Here is a 21886-nt window from a genome sequence, read left to right on the forward strand (position 1 = left end):
TCACCTCCTTGTATGTGAGCGGCTGTTAGCTATTACAGATGAGAACCCTCCTCCGCCCTGCAGCGCTGACATGCCGCTCACCTCCTTGTATGTGAGCGGCTGTCAGCTATTCCAGGTGAGATCCCTCCTCCGCCCTGCAGCGCTGACATGCCGCTCACCTCCTTGTATGTGAGCGGCTGTTAGCTATTACAGATGAGAACCCTCCTCCGCCCTGCAGCGCTGACATGCCGCTCACCTCCTTGTATGTGAGCGGCTGTTAGCTATTACAGATGAGAACCCTCCTCCGCCCTGCAGCGCTGACATGCCGCTCACCTCCTTGTATGTGAGCGGCTGTTAGCTATTACAGATGAGAACCCTCCTCCCCCCTGCAGCGCTGACATGCCGCTCACCTCCTTGAAATGAACGGCGTGTCAGCGCCGCAGGGGGGAGGAGGGATGCCCTCTGGAATAGCTGACAGGCGCTTACGAAGCTGGCCTTGGCCCGCAGCAGGAGCTGGCACTAGAGCGGGTGCAGCAAGGGGCCATACACTATTCCGCTCTCCTAATCTCCCACAGGTCTGTCCCAGCTCCACCTTCCCTTCTTCACTTTTTCATTCAACAGCTGCCTCTGCGCTGCTCCGTCTGACTCTAGCAGTGGCAGCCCCTGGTTCTTCATCCTGGCACCCTAGCGCACCCCCCCACCCCACCCCCCCGTCTATACAACTGTGCAGCCGCTGATTTTCTACTCCATCTGGAGTGAGCCCTGCAGTTGCTGCCTGGCATCCCGCACCTCTAAATGGCGGCGATGCTGCAGCGCTGTCCGGATAACAGAATTAGGACACTGGGAGGACATGCAGGGAGCAGAGAAGACCAGAATACTGAGGAGCCGACGAGGGCACAGCTGCTTATGGTGAGTTACTGGCCTGCAGGTGTCTCATACAGAAATGGTGAAGAGGGGGAGGGGATTGTCTGTAGGGAACTGGGAGGATAGTGAAAATTATATATAGGGAGATTTATTAGAGGGGGGTCAGTAGTGTAGTGGTGGGTATAGAGGGATCCGTAGTGTAGTGGTGGGTATAGAGGGATCCGTAGTGTAGTGGTGGATATAATAGGGTCAGTAGTGTAGAGGTGGGTATAGAGGGATCCATAGTGTAGCGGCGGGTATAGAGGGGTCCGTAGTGGAGTGGTGGGTATAGTAGGGTCAATAGTGTAGCGGTGGGTATAGTAGGGTCAGTAGTGTAGAGGTGGGTATAGAGGGATCCATAGTGTAGCGGTGGCTATAGAGGGGTCAGTAGTGCTGTAATGTGTACTGGGCATAACGGCGTGTGCTGTAATGTGTACTGGGCATAACGGCGTGTGCTGGGCATAACGGTGTGTGCTGTAATGTGTACTGGGCATAACGGTGTGTGCTGTAATGTGTACTGGGCATAACGGTGTGTGCTGTAATGTGTACTGGGCATAACGGTGTGTGCATGTAAAAAAACATGCCCTAAATTTTTTCGGGTTTATATAGTTTCTAGTGTATACTGTATGTATCTTTATGCGAGTCGGACAATTCATACTCCCCCCCCCCCCCCCCCCCCCCCCCGACCCACATGTGCCATGCTGGGGAGAAGGCGAGAGGAGGCTTTATTCCGTTGGGACCCAGAAAAGGTCAGGTAGGACCCCAATTTTTAGAAGTGAAGGGTCCCCGGGACCCACTTTTTTGGGTGGTTTTCGCGAACACTGCACAGTATACATAGCGTACAAGAGACACACACACAGTATACATAGCGTACAAGAGACACACACAAAGTATACATAGCGTACAAGAGACACACACACAGTATACAGTGTACAAGAGACACACACAGTATACATAGCGTACAAGAGACACACACAGTATACATAGCGTACAAGAGACACACACACACAGTGTACATAGCATACAAGAGACACACACACACAGTATACATAGCATACAAGAGACACACACACACAGTATACATAGCGTACAAGAGACACATACACACAGTATACATAGCGTGCAAGAGACACACACACACACACAGTATACATAGCGTACAAGAGACACACACACACACAGTATACATAGCGTACAAGAGACACACACACAGTATACAGTGTACAAGAGACACACACAGTATACATAGCGTACAAGAGACACACACAGTATACATAGCGTACAAGAGACACACACACACAGTATACATAGCATACAAGAGACACACACACACACAGTATACATAGCGTACAAGAGACACACACACAGTATACAGTGTACAAGAGACACACACAGTATACATAGCGTACAAGAGACACACACAGTATACATAGCGTACAAGAGACACACACACACAGTATACATAGCATACAAGAGACACACACACACAGTATACATAGCATACAAGAGACACACACACACAGTATACATAGCGTACAAGAGACACATACACACAGTATACATAGCGTGCAAGAGACACACACACACACACAGTATACATAGCGTACAAGAGACACACACACAGTATACATAGCGTACAAGAGACACACACACACAGTATACATAGCGTACAAGAGACACACACACAGTATACATAGCGTACAAGAGACACACACACACAGTATACATAGCGTACAAGAGACACACACACACACAGTATACATAGCGTGCAAGAGACACACACACACAGTATACATAGCGTGCAAGAGACACACACAGTATACATAGCGTGCAAGAGACACACACACACACACACGTTTCGTCCTCCCAGACCTGGATACTATATACAGCAAGCGATGCTGGACCAAAGCCAGGAAGAGAATACATGACCTCAGCCATCCCAACAATGGACTGTTATCTCTGTTGCGGTCAGGGAAACGCTACCGCTCATTGAAGGCAATCACAGAGCGCATGAGACGTAGCTTCTTCCTACAGGCCATTAGAGCCCTCACCCAGACCTCCTAGTACCGGGACTTACTTTCCTTCCGGACCTACCCGACACATTCTCTCTACACTATTCCTCAGCCGAAGTAATGTAGGACAGTTGTATAAAAAAAGCATTTCACTACATATTGTACTATGTATGATTTTTGTATGTGAAAAATAAAAAATTTGATTTGAGTATACATAGCGTACAAGAGAAACACACACACACACACACACACACACAGTATACATAGCGTGCAAGACACACACACACAGTATACATAGCGTACAAGAGACACACACACACAGTATACATAGCGTACAAGAGAAACACTCACACACACAGTATACATAGCGTGCAAGAACACACACACACAGTATACATAGCGTGCAAGAGACACACACAGTATACATAGCGTACAAGAGAAACACTCACACACACAGTATACATAGCGTGCAAGAACACACACACACAGTATACATAGCGTGCAAGAACACACACACACAGTATACATAGCGTGCAAGAGACACACACAGTATACATAGCGTGCAAGAGACACACACACAGTATACATAGCGTACAAGAGACACACACACACACACACACAGTATACATAGCGTACAAGAGACACACACACAGTATACATAGCGTACAAGAGACACACACACAGTATACAGTGTACAAGAGACACACACAGTATACATAGCGTACAAGAGACACACACAGTATACATAGCGTCCAAGAGACACACACAGTATACATAGCATACAAGAGACACACACAGTATACATAGCATACAAGAGACACACACACACACAGTATACATAGCATACAAGAGACACACACACACAGTATACATAGCGTGCAAGAGACACACACACACAGTATACATAGCGTACAAGAGACACACACACACAGTATACATAGCGTACAAGAGACACACACACACACAGTATACATAGCGTACAAGAGACACATACACACAGTATACATAGCGTACAAGAGACACACACACACAGTTTACATAGCGTACAAGAGACACACACACAGTATACATAGCGGACAAGAGACACACACACAGTATACATAGCGTACAAGAGACACACACACACACACACACGTTTCGACCTCCCAGACCTGGATACTATATACAGCAAGCGATGCTGGACCAAAGCCAGGAAGAGAATACATGACCTCAGCCATCCCAACAATGGACTGTTATCTCTGTTGCGGTCAGGGAAACGCTACCGCTCATTGAAGGCAAACAAAGAGCGCATGAGAAGGAGCTTCTTCCTACAGGCCATTAGAGCCCTCACCCAGACCCCCTAGTACCGGGACTTACTTTCCTTCTGTACCTACCCGACACATTCTCTCTACACTCAGCCGAAGTAATGTAGGACAGTTGTATAAAACAAGCATTTCACTACATATTGTACTATGTATGATTTTTGTATGTGAAAAATAAAAATATGATTTGAGTATACATAGCGTACAAGAGACACACACACACACACACACAGTATACATAGCGTGCAAGAGACACACACACACAGTATACATAGCGTGCAAGAGACACACACAGTATACATAGCGTGCAAGAGACACACACAGTATACATAGCGAACAAGAGACACACACAATATACATAGCGTGCAAGAGACACACACACAGTATACATAGCATACAAGAGACACACACACACACACAGTATACATAGCGTACAAGAGACACACACAGTATACATAGCGTACAAGAGACACACACACACACAGTATACATAGCGTGCAAGAGACACACACACACACACAGTATACATAGCGTGCAAGAGACACACACACACAGTATACATAGCGTGCAAGAGACACACACACAAACACACACAATATACATAGCGTGCAAGAGAAACACACACACACAGTATACATAGCGTACAAGAGACACACACAGTACACATAGCGTACAAGAGACACACACAGTATACATAGCGTACAAGAGACACACACACAGTTTACATAGCGTACAAGAGACACACACACACAGTATACATAGCGTACAAGAGACACACACACACACACAGTTTACATAGCATACAAGAGACACACACACACACACACACAGTATACATAGCGTACAAGAGACACACACACACACACACAGTTTACATAGCGTACAAGAGAAACACACAGTTTACATACCGTACGAGACACACACACACACCCACAGTATACAGACCATACAGGGCACACACACACACACACAGTATACAGACCATACAGGGCACACACACACACACAGTATACAGACCATACAGAAGACACACACAGTATACAGACCATACAGAAGACACACACAGTATACAGACCATACAGAAGACACACACAGTATACAGAGCAGGCAATGAGCCTATAGAATCACCTTGGTAATTAGTTCCAGCTGCTCCACGTACTGATGCTCTGTCCTCAGTAGCTCCTGTGCTGTGCGACTTCTCTTCCGCTCCCAGCGCTGTCTCTGCTCTTCCACGGTGGTGTTCTCCCCGCACACATTGTGGTGTAGTTCCATCATAAGCCTGTGTCCACATAAGAGACTGGAACTTACTATACATCAGAAAATAAATGTCCCAAAGTAAACTGTACAGAATATCATAATTATTTTATTTATAAGGCGACACAAGTGTTTTACAGCGCCGTACAAAAAAGGGATTTTTGTAAGAACTTACCGTTCGAATCCCTTTCTCTGATATGGTCCTGGTGACACAGCTCAACATTGGGATGTAGAAGGGTCCGTAGGAGCCAGGCACCTATCCTAAAGCTTTAGAGGGTAGGCTCCTCCCTTCTGCATCCCAGACTCTTCAGTTCAATCTTTCAAAGCCACTGGAATACATTAACTCAGTACAAACGCCTGCACATATTATATGCACATTTTTCAAAAATAACTTTTAACCATATAACATGAAACATTATGAACCTGGATCGCTGTGTCACCAGGACCATATCAGAGAAAGGGATTCGAACAGTAAGTTCTTACAAAAATCCCTTTTTCTCTTTCAATGGTCCTGGTGACACAGCTCAACATTGGGACGTTCCAGAGCCGGTCCTTTGGGTGGGTACGCTCAGGTCTGCAGCTCTCATCACTGCTCGCCCGAATGATGCGTCCTCCGACGCGAACTCATGGAACCTATAGAATTTGGCAAAGGTATGAACAGATGACCAAGTGGCAGCCCTGCAAACCTGCTCAGCTGTTGCCCCATGTCGAACCGCCCAAGAGGTGGCAACCGACCTGGTGGTTTGCGCATTAATCCTGGCCGGCACAGGCCTACCAACTTTAGTATATGCAAAAGCAATTACAGAACGCAACCACCTAGCAATGGTCTGCTTAGAAGCAGGCCAACCAATTGTGTGTATGTCCTACAACACTAACAAGGTATCGGTCTTTCTGACACTCTTAACTCTGTCCACATAAACGCGCAAGGCGCGCACAACATCCAAATTCCTCAATTTGTCCCTTTTTCTTGAACCCTCTGGGGGTTGAAACACAGGCAGAACTATCTCCTGATTTAGATGAAAAGCAGAGACTACTTTTGGTAAAAATTGGGGTACTGTCTGAAGAACAGTCCTATCATCATGAAATATAAGGAAGGGAGACTTGCATGACAATGCTCCCAACTCCGATACTCTTTTTGCAGACGCCACTGCCAACAAAAATACCAGTTTCCATGTAAGGAATTTAAGGTCAGCCGACCTTAATGGTTCAAAAGGTGCCTTTTGAAGACACTCCAGAACCAGAGATAAATCCCAAGGTGCTACTGGTTGCTTGTAGGGAGGTTTCAATCGAGACACCCCCTGCAGGAAGGTCTGTACTTCCAGTAATAATGCAATCCTTCTTTGGAAATAAATTGACAAGGCCGAGATCTGTACTTTGAGTGACTGAAGGCTTAACCCAGAGGCAAGGCCATCCTGCAAAAACTCCAACAATTTAGCCAATTTAAAGCGCGACGTGTGCGACTTCTGTCTTTCACACCATCGAATATAGGTCTTCCAGACCCCATAATAATTTGCAGAAGACACTGACTTTCTGGCTTTAATCACAGTGTTAACCACCGCCTCCAAGAAACCTTTATTCCTCAAAATGGCGGTTTCAACAGCCAGGCCGTCAAATTTAAACGAGCTGAATCCAGATGGTTGAACGGTCCTTGTTTTAGAGAAGGTCTGACCTCTGAGATAGACGCCACGAGTCCACAGACAATCTCTGAAGCCTCGAGTACCAGGACCTCCTTGGCCAATCTGGGGCCACTAAAATCACTGGGATTGCCTGGGCCTGTATCTTTTTCAACACTCTTGCCAGCATTGGAACTGGCGGAAAAACAACCGTGCCACAGAAGCATCTACCACTGGAACTTTCTCCCAGAGGTCTGCGTGAGCCTCAGGCATGGGGTATAAACTTAAGAATCTCTTTGGCATCTGCAGCCTTTTATCGGGCGTTTTCCAAGCCCCTTCCAATAAATCCTGTAAACCTTCATCTGAAAAGGTAACAGCTTCCTTACGCTGCCGTTTAAATACACCTTTTGCACGAGTTTTATCCTCCACAGACAAGTTCAAAGCCTGTTTTACAGCAGTAATCAATCCTCCACCCCTGCGGCTGAGGAATCCTCAGAATCATCACCCTGCTCCCAGGGAATGTCTGCATATGCTCCATCCTCTTCATCAACCAAAACAGACACTGAGTAAGACCTTTTAGGGGTCCCCACAGCATCAACATCAATCTTGTCTAGCAATTCACTAAACCTGTTAATCCCCTTTGCAGTATCCTGCATCACCTGAAGGAAACCCGGATCTGCCTGGGTAAGAGGCAAGGAGCCAGAGGACTGCTGAGATGATGACATAGGTCTCTGAGAATCTACCAAAACATCACTCTGTCTGTCCAGCAATTGCACTAAAGCATTTACAGACCTGCCCAGGGCACTGGCCCACGCAGGTTCCAATTGCTCTACCCTCTGGGGTTCACTCCCCATGGGTCTCACAGCAGCGCAGGTAATACACAAGCCCCCCTTGGCCATCTGCTCCAGGACAAATTTCAGTGTACAGACACTGCAAGCGCTCAATGTATTAAGGGCTCCCTCCCTCAAAACCACAGACTGTTGCTCAGACATGATGTAAAGTAAAACAGTCACAGCGCATTCACTGTACAGGCGTTTAATACAGAGCCAATGTACTCAGTCACTTATCTGTCTGATGGTTTCAGATGTGGGGAAACGATGCCCAGGAAATCCAAACACTGTCAGGATCTGTCAGCCAGCTCAGCTCCGCTGCAAGCGTTCCGAATGGCGCCAAAACAGAGTAAGGGAAGAGACCAAGTCCCTGCTGCTGCGGGGTCCGTGACTTTTGGCGCCAACCACCCCCAGTCAGCCGCTCCCTTAGCAGGATCTCCTAGTTCCAGTATCTCCCCCTCAGCTGGGGACCACTTGGAACATGCCTGTAACACACTGCTGTCCTCTCATATAGGAGCTCAGTGCGTAAGCTCCGCAGAAAATGGCCGCCGCCATCACGGAGCGCCTGTCCCCCATGATCCCCACCTAGCGTGAAGCCAGTTTTAGAGTGCTCCGGAGCCCAGGCAGCTTCTTAAAAGAAGCTGTAAGCGCTGCACAGGGAGGCCAGACAGCGTCTCCCCTGTGCACAGCGAGCTGACAGGACGCGCTTCTGTCAGCTCCTGCTGCGCTAGCAGCAGGAGGATTCACTAATAAGAATCCTCACACTGTGCCTACCTAGCTAGAGTAAAAGTTAATAAAATAATAAAAAAACCCTAACTAACTCTAATCCTTCGGCTGCTCCCGCAGCCCTTTAGAATAGCACCCACTCCAGTGGGCACCTAACACGAACTGAAGAGTCTGGGATGCAGAAGGGAGGAGCCTACCCTCTAAAGCTTTAGGATAGGTGCCTGGCTCCTACGGACCCTCCTACATCCCAATGTTGAGCTGTGTCACCAGGACCATTGAAAGAGAAAGAACAGTACAGGGAGGCAAAACTTGGCATCGCATACAATAAATAACAAAAATACAAATAAAAAGTACAAATAAGGAGCGCCACAGTTCAATACACATTACAGCTTGTATATAGTGAGGACTCAATCAACATACTATAAGAGGCTTGAGGAGTATGCAGACGAAGATAATCACTAATGCTGTGTACACACGGGGGCGATAGGGGCTATAATCGCTGGGAATATGGTCGCAGGCGACCATATTGCCAGTGATTGGAGTGCGCACCAGCGATTAATCCCTAACCCTAACACGCCGGGTGCGCGCTCCCGTTTTCTGCCCCATTGTAATCGCTGGTTTCAGGAGCCTGCTCCTGCGACCAGCTAATTACCTCTGCGGCTCCCCCAGCAGAGGTTCCTTTTCATCAGCGACCATCTCTGGTCGCTGATGAAAAGGAGACACTGAGCAATATATTGCAAGCAATATATCTCCCCCCCGTGTGTACGCACCTTGAGTGTTTGAGTATAGGAGAGCTGTGAGTGACATGTGAAGAGAAGAGGGCTTTAAAAAACAGGAGGGAAGAGGGCCCTACTCAGAGGATCTTACAATCTAGTAGGAAGGGGAGGAAGACAGATTACAAGAGGTGCAAGCGAGTGGGTGGTGGTTAGATTGCAGGATGTAAACAGGCAAGGGATCGGAGAACCAGCTGGTTTATGCAGTGGAAGGGTACGCTTTGATGAATATATACATGTTTGTGTGTTTAGTATATTCCAATTTCTGTTGATTACCCACCTGAATTGTTATCTTTATTATTTATGTCTATAAAATTTTTTTACTATATACAGCGTGTCCTCCATCATTGTGTACAGCGTGATTGAACCACTTCATATATTTTACCACCATCCCTATTGACAGCGCAGTGTATACTCCCCAAATACGCTTTGATGAATAGGTGAGTTTTTAGTGCCCGTTTGAAGCTTTGCAAGGTCGGGGAGAGTCTAATGGGGCGAGGGAGTGCGTTCCACTGAAGGGGTGCAGCACGGGCAAAGTCCTGTACTCTAGCATGGGAAGCAGTGATCAGGGTGGAGGAGAGACGACAGTAGTCAGCTGACCGTAGAGGGCGGGAGGGTGTATGAATGGAGATGAGGTTAGAGATATATGGAGCAATGGAATTAGAGATGGCCCTGTGAGTGTGAGGTGTTTGAAGAGGATTCTGTCGAGGAATGGAAGCCAGTGCAGATTTTGTTGAATGGGAGTGGCAGAATTAGAGCGGCGGGAGAGGAAGATAAGCCTGGCTGCAGCATTGAGGACAGATTGGAGAGGAGCCAGTTGGGATCGAGCGAGGCCGGTGAGGAGAGTATTGCAGTAGGTGGAGCCGTGAGATGACCAGCTTAGTTGCACTCTGTGAGAGAAAGGGCCTGATGCGAGCAATGTTGCGTAACTGGAACCGGCAAGAATGGGCTAGGGCTTGGATGTGGGGTGCTAAGGAGAGGGAGGAGTCGAGAGTGACACCCAGGCAGCGGAGTTGGGGAACGGGGGAGATGGTGGTGTTAACAGTGATAGAGATATTAGTAGGGGGCATAGCTCTGGTTGGGGGAATTCGTTTTTGTCCATATTAAGCTTTAGAAATCGCTCAGACATCCAGGAGGAGATGGCAGAGAGGCAGTTGGAAACCTGAGAGAGAACAGTGGGGGACAGATCAGGAGAGGAGAGGTAGATTTGGGTGTCATCAGCATAGAGGTGATATTGGAAGCAAAAGAGGTTAATGAGTGCACCCAGAGAGGAGGTGTACAGGGAGAACAGAAGGGGGCCAAGGACGGAACCCTGAGGGACCCCGACAGGAAGGATGGAAGGTGGTGAGGTGGAGCCAGAGGCAGAGAAGGAACAGTTGGAGAGGTAAGAGGAAAACCAGTTGATGTTTTGGAGTGTGTGGAGGAGAGGGTTATCCACAGTGTCAAAGGCAGCAGATAGGTCCAAAAGGATAAGCAGGGAGAAGTGACCCTTGGATTTGGCTGACAGCAGGTCATTGGTGACTTTCACTAGGGCAGTCTCAGTGGAGTGAAGTGGGCGAAAGCCAGATTGAAGGGGATTAACGATGGAGTGGTCAGACAGGTAGCTGGTGAGACGCCTGTAAACCAGACGTTCTAGTATTTTAGAGGCAAATGGGAGAAGAGAGATAGGGCGGTAGCTTGTGGGAGATAAAGGGTCCAGGTTTGGTTTTTTAAGAATAGGTGAGACCAGAGCATGTTTGAAGGGTGAGGGAAAGATGCCAGTAGAAAGGGATAGGTTAAAGAGGTAAGCAAGCTGGGAGCAGCCAGTGGGGGAGAGGGTCCAAGGGACAGGTAGAGGGGGGAGAGGATGAGATGAGGGAGTGGACTTCCTCAGCTGTAGTAGGGCAGAAGGATGACAGAGTTGGGTAGTTGGGAGGGGAAGATGATTGGGGTGTGTGGGCAGCAGAGGGGGTACGGGAGGAGATATCATGTCGGAATATCTCAATTTTAGAGAGGAAGGAGGAGGCAAAGTCAGTGGCAGTGAGGGATGAAGGGAGGAGAGGTGGTGCAGGGTGAAGTAGAGTGTTGAAAGTTTCAAAGAGACGTCGGGGATTGGAGGAATGAGAAGAGATGAGAGATTTGAAAAAAGATTGTTTGTCAGAGGAGAGAGCAGCGCTGTAGGAGGAGAGAATAAACTTGAAATGGAGGAAGTCTGCCAGATAGTGAGATTTCCTCCAGAGGCGTTCAGCAGAGCGTGCACATTTTTACAAGAATCGTGTTATTTTGTTGTGCCAGGGTTGTGGTTTAGAGCGTCGGAGGGGGGACAGTGTGGAGGGGGGCTACAGAGTCGAGAGCAGAGGTGAGAGAAGAGTAACAGAAAGAGGCAGCCTGGTTGGGGCAAGTCATGGTTGAAAGAGGAGAAAGGAAAAGTATCCAGGTAGGACAGGACAGTAGGGTCAAGAGACCCGAGGTCACGTCTGGTGACTGTGGGTCTGGGCAATGAGGGGAGAGGGGAGGATGAGAGGGTGAAAGAGAGCAGATTGTGGTCAGAGAGTGGGAAGGAAGAATTAGAGAAATCAGAGAGATTACAATGGTGGGTGAAGACTAGGTCAAGGGAGTGTCCGAGATTATGAGTGGGGGTAAAGGTCCATTGAGAAAGTCCAAAGGAGGTGGTAAGGTCAAACAGATTAGAGGAGGCAGCATTATTGAGGTCAATAGGAATGTTAAAGTCACCAAGGATGATAGAGGGGAGGTCAGAGGCAAGAAAGTGTGGAAGCCACGCAGCAAAGTTATCAAGGAAAGGGGAGCAGGGGCCAGGGGGGCGGTAGATTACAGCCACAAGGAGGTGAATGGGGTAGAAGAGGCGGATAGTGTGTACCTCAAAGGTGGAGAATGTGAGGGAGGGCTCAGGTGGGATGGCGCGGAAGGTGCAGTTGGGGGAGAGGAGGATGCCCACTCCCCCACCCTGGCGGCCATCAGGTCTGACTGAGTGGGTGAAGGAGAGGCCTCCATAGGAGAGGGCAGCAGGGGAGGTAGTGTCAGAGGCAGAGAGCCAGGTTTCAGTGATGGCAAGAAGGTTAAAAAAGTGGGAGATAAAGAGGTCGTGGATAGTTGGGAGCTTGTTGCAGACTGATCTAGCATTCCAGAGAGCACAGGAGAAAGGAAGGGAGGGGACAGGTGAGATAGTAATTAGGTTGTGTGGGTTGTGGGTGCGTGTGAAAGGTGTGGAAGTTGAGAGGGGGTGAGACCTGACAGCAAGGACTGGTATGGGACTGGATCTAGGAGCCATATTTCGGTGTAAAGTTGATCAGAGTAGTGATATAGAATGAGATTGGAGGGGCCTAGAATGGGCAGTGAGAAGGTGATGTACTGGAAGCGTGGAGAGCCTACAGGAGGTATAGTTAGTGTATACGTGAGACAGAAGCAGTGTGTGACAGCATATAGATCAGCATGGAGGTCAGTGTCCAGGCTGTGCAGACTGTAGGTGATGTACTGGAAGCGTGGAGAGGCTACAGGAGGTATAGGTAATGTATACGTGAGACAGAAGCAGTGTGTGACAGCATTTAGGTCAGTATTGAGACCAGTGTCCAGGTTGTTCAGAGTAGTGATATAGAATGAGGTTGGAGTGGCCTAGAATGAGCAGTGAGGTGATGTACTGGAAGCGTGGAGAGCCTACAGGAAGTATAGTTAGTGTATAAGTGAGACATGTGCTTTGTAGGTCTGCTGCAGGGGGGAACTGATAGACAGCATCCAGACGCTGACCGGTGCTAACGCTGGTTACACAGGTACTCTCTCTGCTCCCTCCGTGTGTGGCCAAACCCACTGGCGGCGCATTTCAGCCCTGCAATACTCCAGCATCAGGGCTGATCTAACACCGCACACAGCTGGTGTCCTCCACACACATTTCTGCTCTCCCTCACCAGCGTGCCGGTGTCTGCCTCACCCCGCCGTCCGCTCATTGAAGACTGAGGAAGACAGCACACACCGGGGCTCTCAGCGCTGGCTTCTGTCTCTTTTCTTTTTTCTCCCACACGGAGGAACGTGCATTCTGAATATATGCTATCTCCATAACCATTGTATAGCATTAGTATATCAAACTGACCTCATACCAATACAACACCATTGTATAATTACATATTATTTGATACCCAGCAGTCCATTTTTGCACATACATCAGCCAATTTCTTCTTGTTTACGTCTCTCTCACTCAATTTATTTCCCTTAAATACCTGTGTATGTATAGTTTATTTTTGATTAAGACTCCTGAATACTGATTTCATCAGCTATACATAAATTACTCCAGTGGGATTAGATGCATATTATACCCAATGATTAATATATGCATAAGTAATTAAGATGCCAATGAATTAACGTTATACTATCTGCATCTGGATCAGTCCCATTGTGGACTGTTTTCTTCCTATTTTGTAGCTTTAGAATTGGCTCTGTTATAGAGCCTCACAGCATCACGGAATTAGTGACATTGATGTATACACTTACGGTGTATTTTGTACAATTGATTAACACCACCAATTATTATTGTTCAATTTTAGATAAACACTTAGTAGCTGCAGATACTTCACTATGCTAATCATTGTGCATTCTGGATCAAAAGTCTGCCTCCCACAAAGAAATCCTTTTGTTTAACGGACTGCCTGTCAATTACAGCCACCCGTTTATCTTGTATGACATTTTTAAATGCGCCCACCTGCACTGACATGCCACTGAGTACTATTTGCAGCCATCAGTCAATGTCAGCTCTTCTAGTTGAGAGCGTGTCACCAGGCTGCCCGCTTACCCGCTGCACCAACAGGAGTAACAACCTGCCTTCCTGCCTGGCTGTCCTTAGACACGCCTCTGCACTTCCTGGAGCGCTTTCCCAGGCCAAGCCTGCCTACACCTCTACAGCCTGAGCGGGGAGAGGCAGAAATGGGTCAGGAGAGGTCGGGGATTGCGGCAATGGAGCTAGGCCGGTACATGGTGTCATGCAAGGAAATACAATATCAAGATATTGATGGAGCACTTGATAGACCAAGCTGTTTTATGACCCAAGCAGCAGCAAAAGAAAAGCGGTGTAGGACCCAAGTACAATATTACAAAAGAAAAGAAAAAAAGGTGGTTTGCTGCGCTTAAATAATACAATAATTTTATCATATAAATATAGTTTGAATAAATGAAAAAAACATTCAAATTATACATCTATATCATGCCGGTATATTATAAAATAAAAATATGAATAAATATAAAAAAGGTGCATTATTTGGATTGTTATACCCAACCTCTGGTTAGGGTATGTCCCGTATATTGCAAGGTTTAGTCCCTTGAAATAGCTGTACCCTAACCCAGCGACACACATTGGTGGAGAGGTGCTGACCCAAGTTTTCACCACACCCAGATGCCCACTGCTGAATACAAACAACATATGGTATGATGGACAACATCCAAGCGTGTCCGTCATTTCCGGCAAGAGGGTCCACTCATCCTGAAGTATGAACAACCGGTGACACACTTCTGCCGGCAAGGTGGTGGGAGCATGCGGCGGGACGTCACATGTATACGGTGGGAAAAAAATAGATGGGATTATAGGAGTAAATGGCAATTATTGCAGGTATATAACACCTGCCAAGTAACAATGGACTTATGTTTCTGATGAAGGACCTGAGTGTACGAAAGCGCCCAAGTGAGTAGTCCATTCATTTCTTTCCCTGAGGACCTTACCTGTGGAAGCCGTTTCCAGCAGAGTGATATCCAGATAGAGTTTCCGGGACTGGCTCATAGGATTCCCTAAAGAAACAGTTGAGCACAATTTCACATCGGTTTTGGAACCTCAGAAGGACATATATATATATATATATACACACACACACACACACACACACATATGTGCATTTGTTTAATAAATTGTTTTTATTGGTGAAACATTTTTGCACTATGTGTCGGCACTTTCAAGTTCTTTCACTATCCTTTTGTGAGAACCACTGAAAGGGGAAGAAAGAAATATACTATCCACTTAAAGTGGACTTATATGCAAATTATCATGTGTATACATGTGAGTGTAAAATTCAGCTAATAAAGAATATACGGTGTATCGTCAGTATTGCACTATTTTTTAGTCTTTTGGATTTTTTTTTAGAAAAGAAGATTATTAAAGAGGATGAATAAGGCTCTCCATATAAAAGGAAAGTTTTATGAGACTATGGTGTTTATTGGTGGATGGTAACCACTGGAGGTGCTATTTTGAATAACACAATACACTTAGCATACAAGTAATAACAGCATTGTTCCAGTGGTCCCTACCGTAGCCTACACCCCCGGCCTATCACTTGGGCAGCTATGCCACCATCAAGAGCCATGGCCTCCTGCCCTTGGAACTCTTATTAGGAAGCCACAGGTGCTGCTAATCAGCCCCACCTTGATCAAATCGGTTTTCTTGCTGCTGCTCTAAAACATGGACTGGATCTTACACATTACTTTTTATATGTAGAGATGCTGTCCCTTCCACACTAATATATATTTGGGTGAGGGAAGTAGAGGCAGTTGCAGGAGATGGGTGTCAGGTGTGGTAGATGTCTGGGTGCCAGAGATGGGTAGCTGAAGGTGGTCTATGTGCTGTCTACAGCACATAACAGGGTATATACAGTAGGTAATAGGGTCTATGTATGGTATATAGTAGTGACTATGTACAGTATACAGCAGATAATTGTATATATACTGTATATAGTAAAGTATACAGCAGGTTCTATGTACAGAACGAGATAGAGAATACAGCACATAACAGTGTAAATACTGCATGAAATAGGGCATATATACAGTAGGTATGAGGGGGGGGTATATAGAGACAGAATGTAAAAGGGTGTGTATATATATATATATATATATACACACACACACACACACACACACACACACACACACACACACAGCAGGCACTGTACAGTATATACACAGTATACAGCAGGAACAGCACATGAGGGTATATACAGTATACAACACATAACATGGTGTGTATATATACACAGCAGCGACTATGTACAGTACACAGCAGATATGACTGTATAAAAAACACAACAGGATAGATGAGAGATATATATATATATATATATATATACACACACACATACATACACATATACACACACACAGATATGAGGTTATAGATACAGTATATAGCACATAACAGGATATACATACACAGCAGATATGAGATGTATATAGAACATAACAGGGTATATACACACACGTTATATATAAAGTATATAGCACATAACAGGATATACATACACAGCAGATGAGATGTATATAGCACATAACAGGATAGAATATATATATATATATATATATATATATATATACACACATACATACATACACGATATATATACACAGTATATAGCACATAACAGGATATACATACACAGCAGATGAGATGTATATAGCACATAACAGGATAGAGAATATATATATATATATATATATATATATATATATATATATATATATACATACATACATACACGATATATATACACAGTATATAGCACATAACAGGATATACATACACAGCAGATATGAGATGTATATAGCACATAACAGTATATATATATATATATATATATATATATATATATATATATATATATATATATATATATACATACATACATACACACACACACATATACACACACACACACGCGAGGTTATATATACAGTATATAGCAAATATGAGGTGTATATAGCACATAACAGGGTATATATATACACACACAGCAGATATCAAGTGTATATAGCACATAATAGGGTATATATACAGTATACAGCAGCGGGGGTGTACAAAGCAGCCTATCACGGTACAGGAACCATATATAAGCGCCGGTGTATGACGTGTGTGGTAATTACCGTCTCTGAGATTTCCTTATAGCCGCGCGCGATTATTTCAAACGAATTTCCGGGTACAAGGACTAACATGACAGCTACCTGCCATAGAGATGCCGGATAGAGCGGCCACACTTCCGGGAGTGAGGAAACACAGGCCGGCAATACGCCATAAATAGATGCGGAAGAGCGACCACATCGCCACCTGCCGTCCAGTAGGAGTACTGCATAGAAGAGAGTCGCCAGTATTGCAGCTGTCACAATAAACCGTGTTCCCTTCCGCGCTGTCCCCACCTACCTGCTGCAATGTCCTTGTCCTGGGCGGTGACTGAGCAACAAATACAACTCAGTCGTATTCATATTCTCAATACTAATACATACGACCACCATACAGATCATAAATAAGGCAGATTTAGTAATCTGTCCTATTTACTGATTTATATTTGGCCAATGGCTTTGGCGGCTGTATGCCGCCAGATTCATATTTGTATTTAGCGGCTGTGTATATGGCCGCTAAATACAAATAAAAGTCCACTGCATAAACTAGTAGAGTTGCCACCAATGTTCCCTCTTATTTTACAAAGGCTGTGTGCGGCAAAAGATTTTGGCTGTGCAACTTTTGAAGGAAATTAAAAAATTTGTGCGTCACTTATATATAACTGGAAAATGACGTTCAGCATTTGTGTGCACTTTACTGCAAAATTATATTAAACATTTGAACATTCAAAACACAACACACAATGTAGTAAATGGGTGAAACACACATTAGTTGAGTCCACAACTGAAAAAAGGGACCACTGCTGCTTTGTGCGCTCTGTTGTAATGTCTGTGCGCATGCTCGTTGGTTGCCACCTTACTCATTATAGATTCCTGGAGATTTCCCCCCCTCTCACCCTCCCGGGAAAGTGGGTGGTCTCATAAATGGGCGTGGCCTATTCAGCTAAATGGGCGTGGCCCCCGTATTACCTAAAATCTAAGATTCTGTCCTTGACATTTACATACACATTTTTCAGTATATATATATATATATATATATATATATATATATATATATATATATTTGCACACACATATATATCTATAAATATATATATATAGAGAGAGAGAGATATATCTATAGCTATATATATAGAGATATATCTATAGATATATATAGAGATATATATCTATATGGTACTTGTGTATTATCACGGCGCCCACGATATTAAGTCGTACGATATATAATCGCATCGCTTTGCATGCCATCGCATGACATACATCCGATGCACAGCGATGCAATGCGATTTTAAATTGTATAAGCCCCCTAATGGGGGCTTACAATGTTAAATGCACCCCCACGCCACCCCCACTATGAACGCCAACCCAAAGCGTGGCGAGCGGCGGCGGTACGCGTCCTCCAACCTTTTCACGTTGGCGTGGAGTTGATTTTATATAGTGTGGCAAGCGCAGCGAGCCACCGAGCCCGAAGCGTGGCGAGGGGACGCGTATTACTTTACATGTATTAATTTTAAATCGCATACCATTGTATATGCGATACAATGGCATACAATGCCATACAATGCGATGGTATACAATTTAACATTGTATAACATCGCCTGCCATCACGTAACATCGCATCGCATACCATCGCATGCCTTATGGTCCGCGATGCGATGGGCGCCGTGCTAGTACACAAGTACCATCTATATATAAGAAAACTTAATACCCTGCAGGATATCTGAGGCAGCACTCCAATTTTGAATATAATGACATGTATTTAATCCATGACAACCAGTGTCAATTTATTCACATACCAGGGTTGCAACTGATGGCATACAAGAAGACCAAACCCTCCAACATCTGCAAGTCAGAATTCGGTACACATCTAGAAAGGGGCGTGGCTATTGGTAAAGTGGGCGTGGTTACTGGTAGAGTGGGCGTGCCCACCCCTCTCCGAATGGGTATTTAACCCCTTCCCGACATTTGACGTATATATACGTCATGGCCGGGATGTACTTCCCGACACATGACGTATATATACGTCATGACTTTAAACTGTCCCCGCGTCTATAGACGCGGGGACAGAGGGACGATGTCTGCTGTCCCTGACAGCAGACATGTCCCTGCATGCCCAGGGGGGGCTGCGATGCCGCCCCCCCGTCGGCGATCGCTGTGATTGGCTGTTCAGTGTGAACAGCCATTCACAGCGGTTTCCTGTGTTACCGGCGAATCAGACGCTCGGTAACACAGGTGTCAATCACCGCCGGGCGTCAGGGGGCATGAGGGGGTCATCGGTGACGACGACACCTCACCCCACCTGCCCCCAAGGCTGTGATTGGTCCGTGGGACCCACGGACCAATCACAGCCAAGGCGCGTGATTTAAACTAACGGTGACTGCGCTGCAGACGCCATTCCGGTCTGGAATTGCGTGCAGAGCGGTCACCGTGCCAATCTGTCGTGATACATACCTGATCCTTGCCTGAAACTTACCTGATCACCGCTGATCACCGCTGGTAGCGTGCTGCCAGCAGCTGGATACTTCCTGGATCTTGTGATCTTGTGACTTCTGTGTGTGTGCTGCTGCTGCTGCAGTGTCATAGAGTCACAGATCGTGAGAGATAGGGACAGATAGTGACAGAGAGTGATAGAGAGTGATAGAGAGTGATAGAGAGTGATAGAGAGTGCTATATTTTGTGTCTGCTGCACCCCCTTTTGTGCTGATCACTATATCTGAGGTGATCAGCAACTTTTTGGGGGTGCAGAGGTTTTTTTTTTAATATATATACCTGTCAGTTGCAGCAAAGGTTGTGCTGCCTGTGCAACTGACTGCTGCCCCCCCTGCTGCCCCCCCTTTTGTGCTGGTCAGTTTAAATTAATTAATCAGCAACTTTTTGGGGGTCCAGGGTTTTTTTTTATATATATACCCTGTCAGGTTGTGTGTCTGCTGCCCCTCACTGCTAATCAGTGGTGCATCACTGCATCACTGATCTGCAGGTTGTTGTTTTTTTGGAGAGTGCAGTGGGGTTTTGTTTTTACACCCACGTTGCTTGTGTGGGTGTCCTGTGGCCGCTGATCAGTGACGTACAATCACTAAATAGCATTTTTGGCACAGGTTGATATCATTTTTTTTCTGCAGTTTTTTTTAAATTGTTTTTTTTTGTTTTTACACCCACGTTGTTTTTGTGGGTGTCCTGTTGCCTTTGAGCGCTGTTCAGTGACGGACGTTACTGACCAACATCTGTGCTCAATTTTTGGCGCAGGACCTTTTTTTTTTTTTTAACCCCTTCAATTTTTTTTTTTTTTTATTGGGATCAAATTCCTGTATAAAGTATTTTTTTTTTCTGCACTACATACACACTACACACTACATACCCCCCGTGTTGAAATAAAGTTTTTACCCCCCCCCCTACACTATACACGTGTTGAAACATTACACTTACAGAAACACAAAAATAAAAATGGCATCCCAAATGTCATCCCAAATGTCATCCCAGTCATCCAGAAGAATGTATTCAGCGGAGGAGGCATATGCCATGCTTGCCTCTGACTCTGACTCTGACACAGCCAGTGATGCAAGCGGGGAATTTGAAGGATTCGCCTTAAGCTCCTCTTCCTCCTCTGCTGATGAGGGACCCCCTCAAAGACGCCCCCGTAGAGCAGCTGAGACCCCCCCCAAATGATTGATCCCGTATGGACCCCACCACCAGACAATTTTGAGCCACAGGTTCCTGAGTTTTTGGCCATCCCAGGAATCCAATTTGATTCAGCAGGTCTCAGAGAAATTGACTTTTTCAAATTATTTTTCTCTGATGATTTTATAAATTTAATGGTGGACCAAACTAATTTATATGCCCAGCAGTTTATTGCTCAAAACCCCACGTCATCATTTGCTAGGTGGACCCCTGTAGATGCAGTAGAGATGATGACGTTTTGGGGTCTGGTGTTACATATGGGCATAGTAAAAAAGCCAGAAATTAGGCAATATTGGAGTACAGATGTTCTGTACAGCACCCCATTTTACCGTATGGCCATGACTCGGGCTCGTTTTGAGTTAATCCTTAAATTTTTGCATTACAACGATAATGCACAGTGCCCACCCAGAGATGATCCCACCTTTGACCGGCTATTCAAAGTCAGGCCGGTCATTGATCATTTCAGTGCCAAATTTGCAGAGATGTACATCCCTGAAAAATTTATTTGTATTGACGAGTCCCTTATACATTTTAAAGGAAGGGTTAAATTCCGCCAGTACCTTCCCAGTAAGAGGGCAAGGTATGGCATAAAAATGTATAAGCTGTGTGAAAGCACCTCAGGGTACACCCACAGGTTTAGGGTATATGAAGGGAAGGATTCAAGAATTGAACCGCCAGAATGCCCCCCCTCCCTCGTAGGTGTTAGTGGAAAAATTGTCTGGGATTTAGTGCACCCCTTCCTGGGTAAAGGTTATCACCTCTATGTGGATAACTTTTACACTAGCATCCCCCTGTTTAAGGCCCTTGGTTCAAGAGGTACAGCAGCTTGCGGTACTGTGCGTAAGAACCAAAGAGGCCTCCCAAAAACGCACATTGCCCAAGTAATGAGAAGGGGTGAAAGCAGGGGAATATGCACCGAAAATATGTTGTTGGTCAAATATAAGGACAAGAGGGATGTCCTTATACTGA

The 21886-nt window shown here is 45.8% G+C and overlaps 1 protein-coding gene across 1 annotated transcript in view; it reads right to left on the reverse strand.

Moving 5' to 3' along the window:
* Window positions 1-17253, reverse strand: part of ARHGEF39 (Rho guanine nucleotide exchange factor 39) — a 208025-nt gene extending 190772 nt beyond the window's left edge. The window contains 3 exon segments of the mRNA XM_083186480.1: window positions 5324-5474; window positions 15089-15154; window positions 17182-17253. Of these exon segments, the coding sequence (XP_083042606.1) occupies window positions 5324-5470 (147 nt within the window). The 5' untranslated portion in view covers window positions 5471-5474; window positions 15089-15154; window positions 17182-17253.
* Between the last annotated feature and the right edge of the window lie 4633 nt (window positions 17254-21886).

The sequence above is a fragment of the Crinia signifera genome, chromosome 5, assembly GCF_055691185.1.
Source record: "Crinia signifera chromosome 5, ASM5569118v1, whole genome shotgun sequence".
Classification (NCBI taxonomy): Eukaryota; Metazoa; Chordata; class Amphibia; order Anura; family Myobatrachidae; genus Crinia; species Crinia signifera.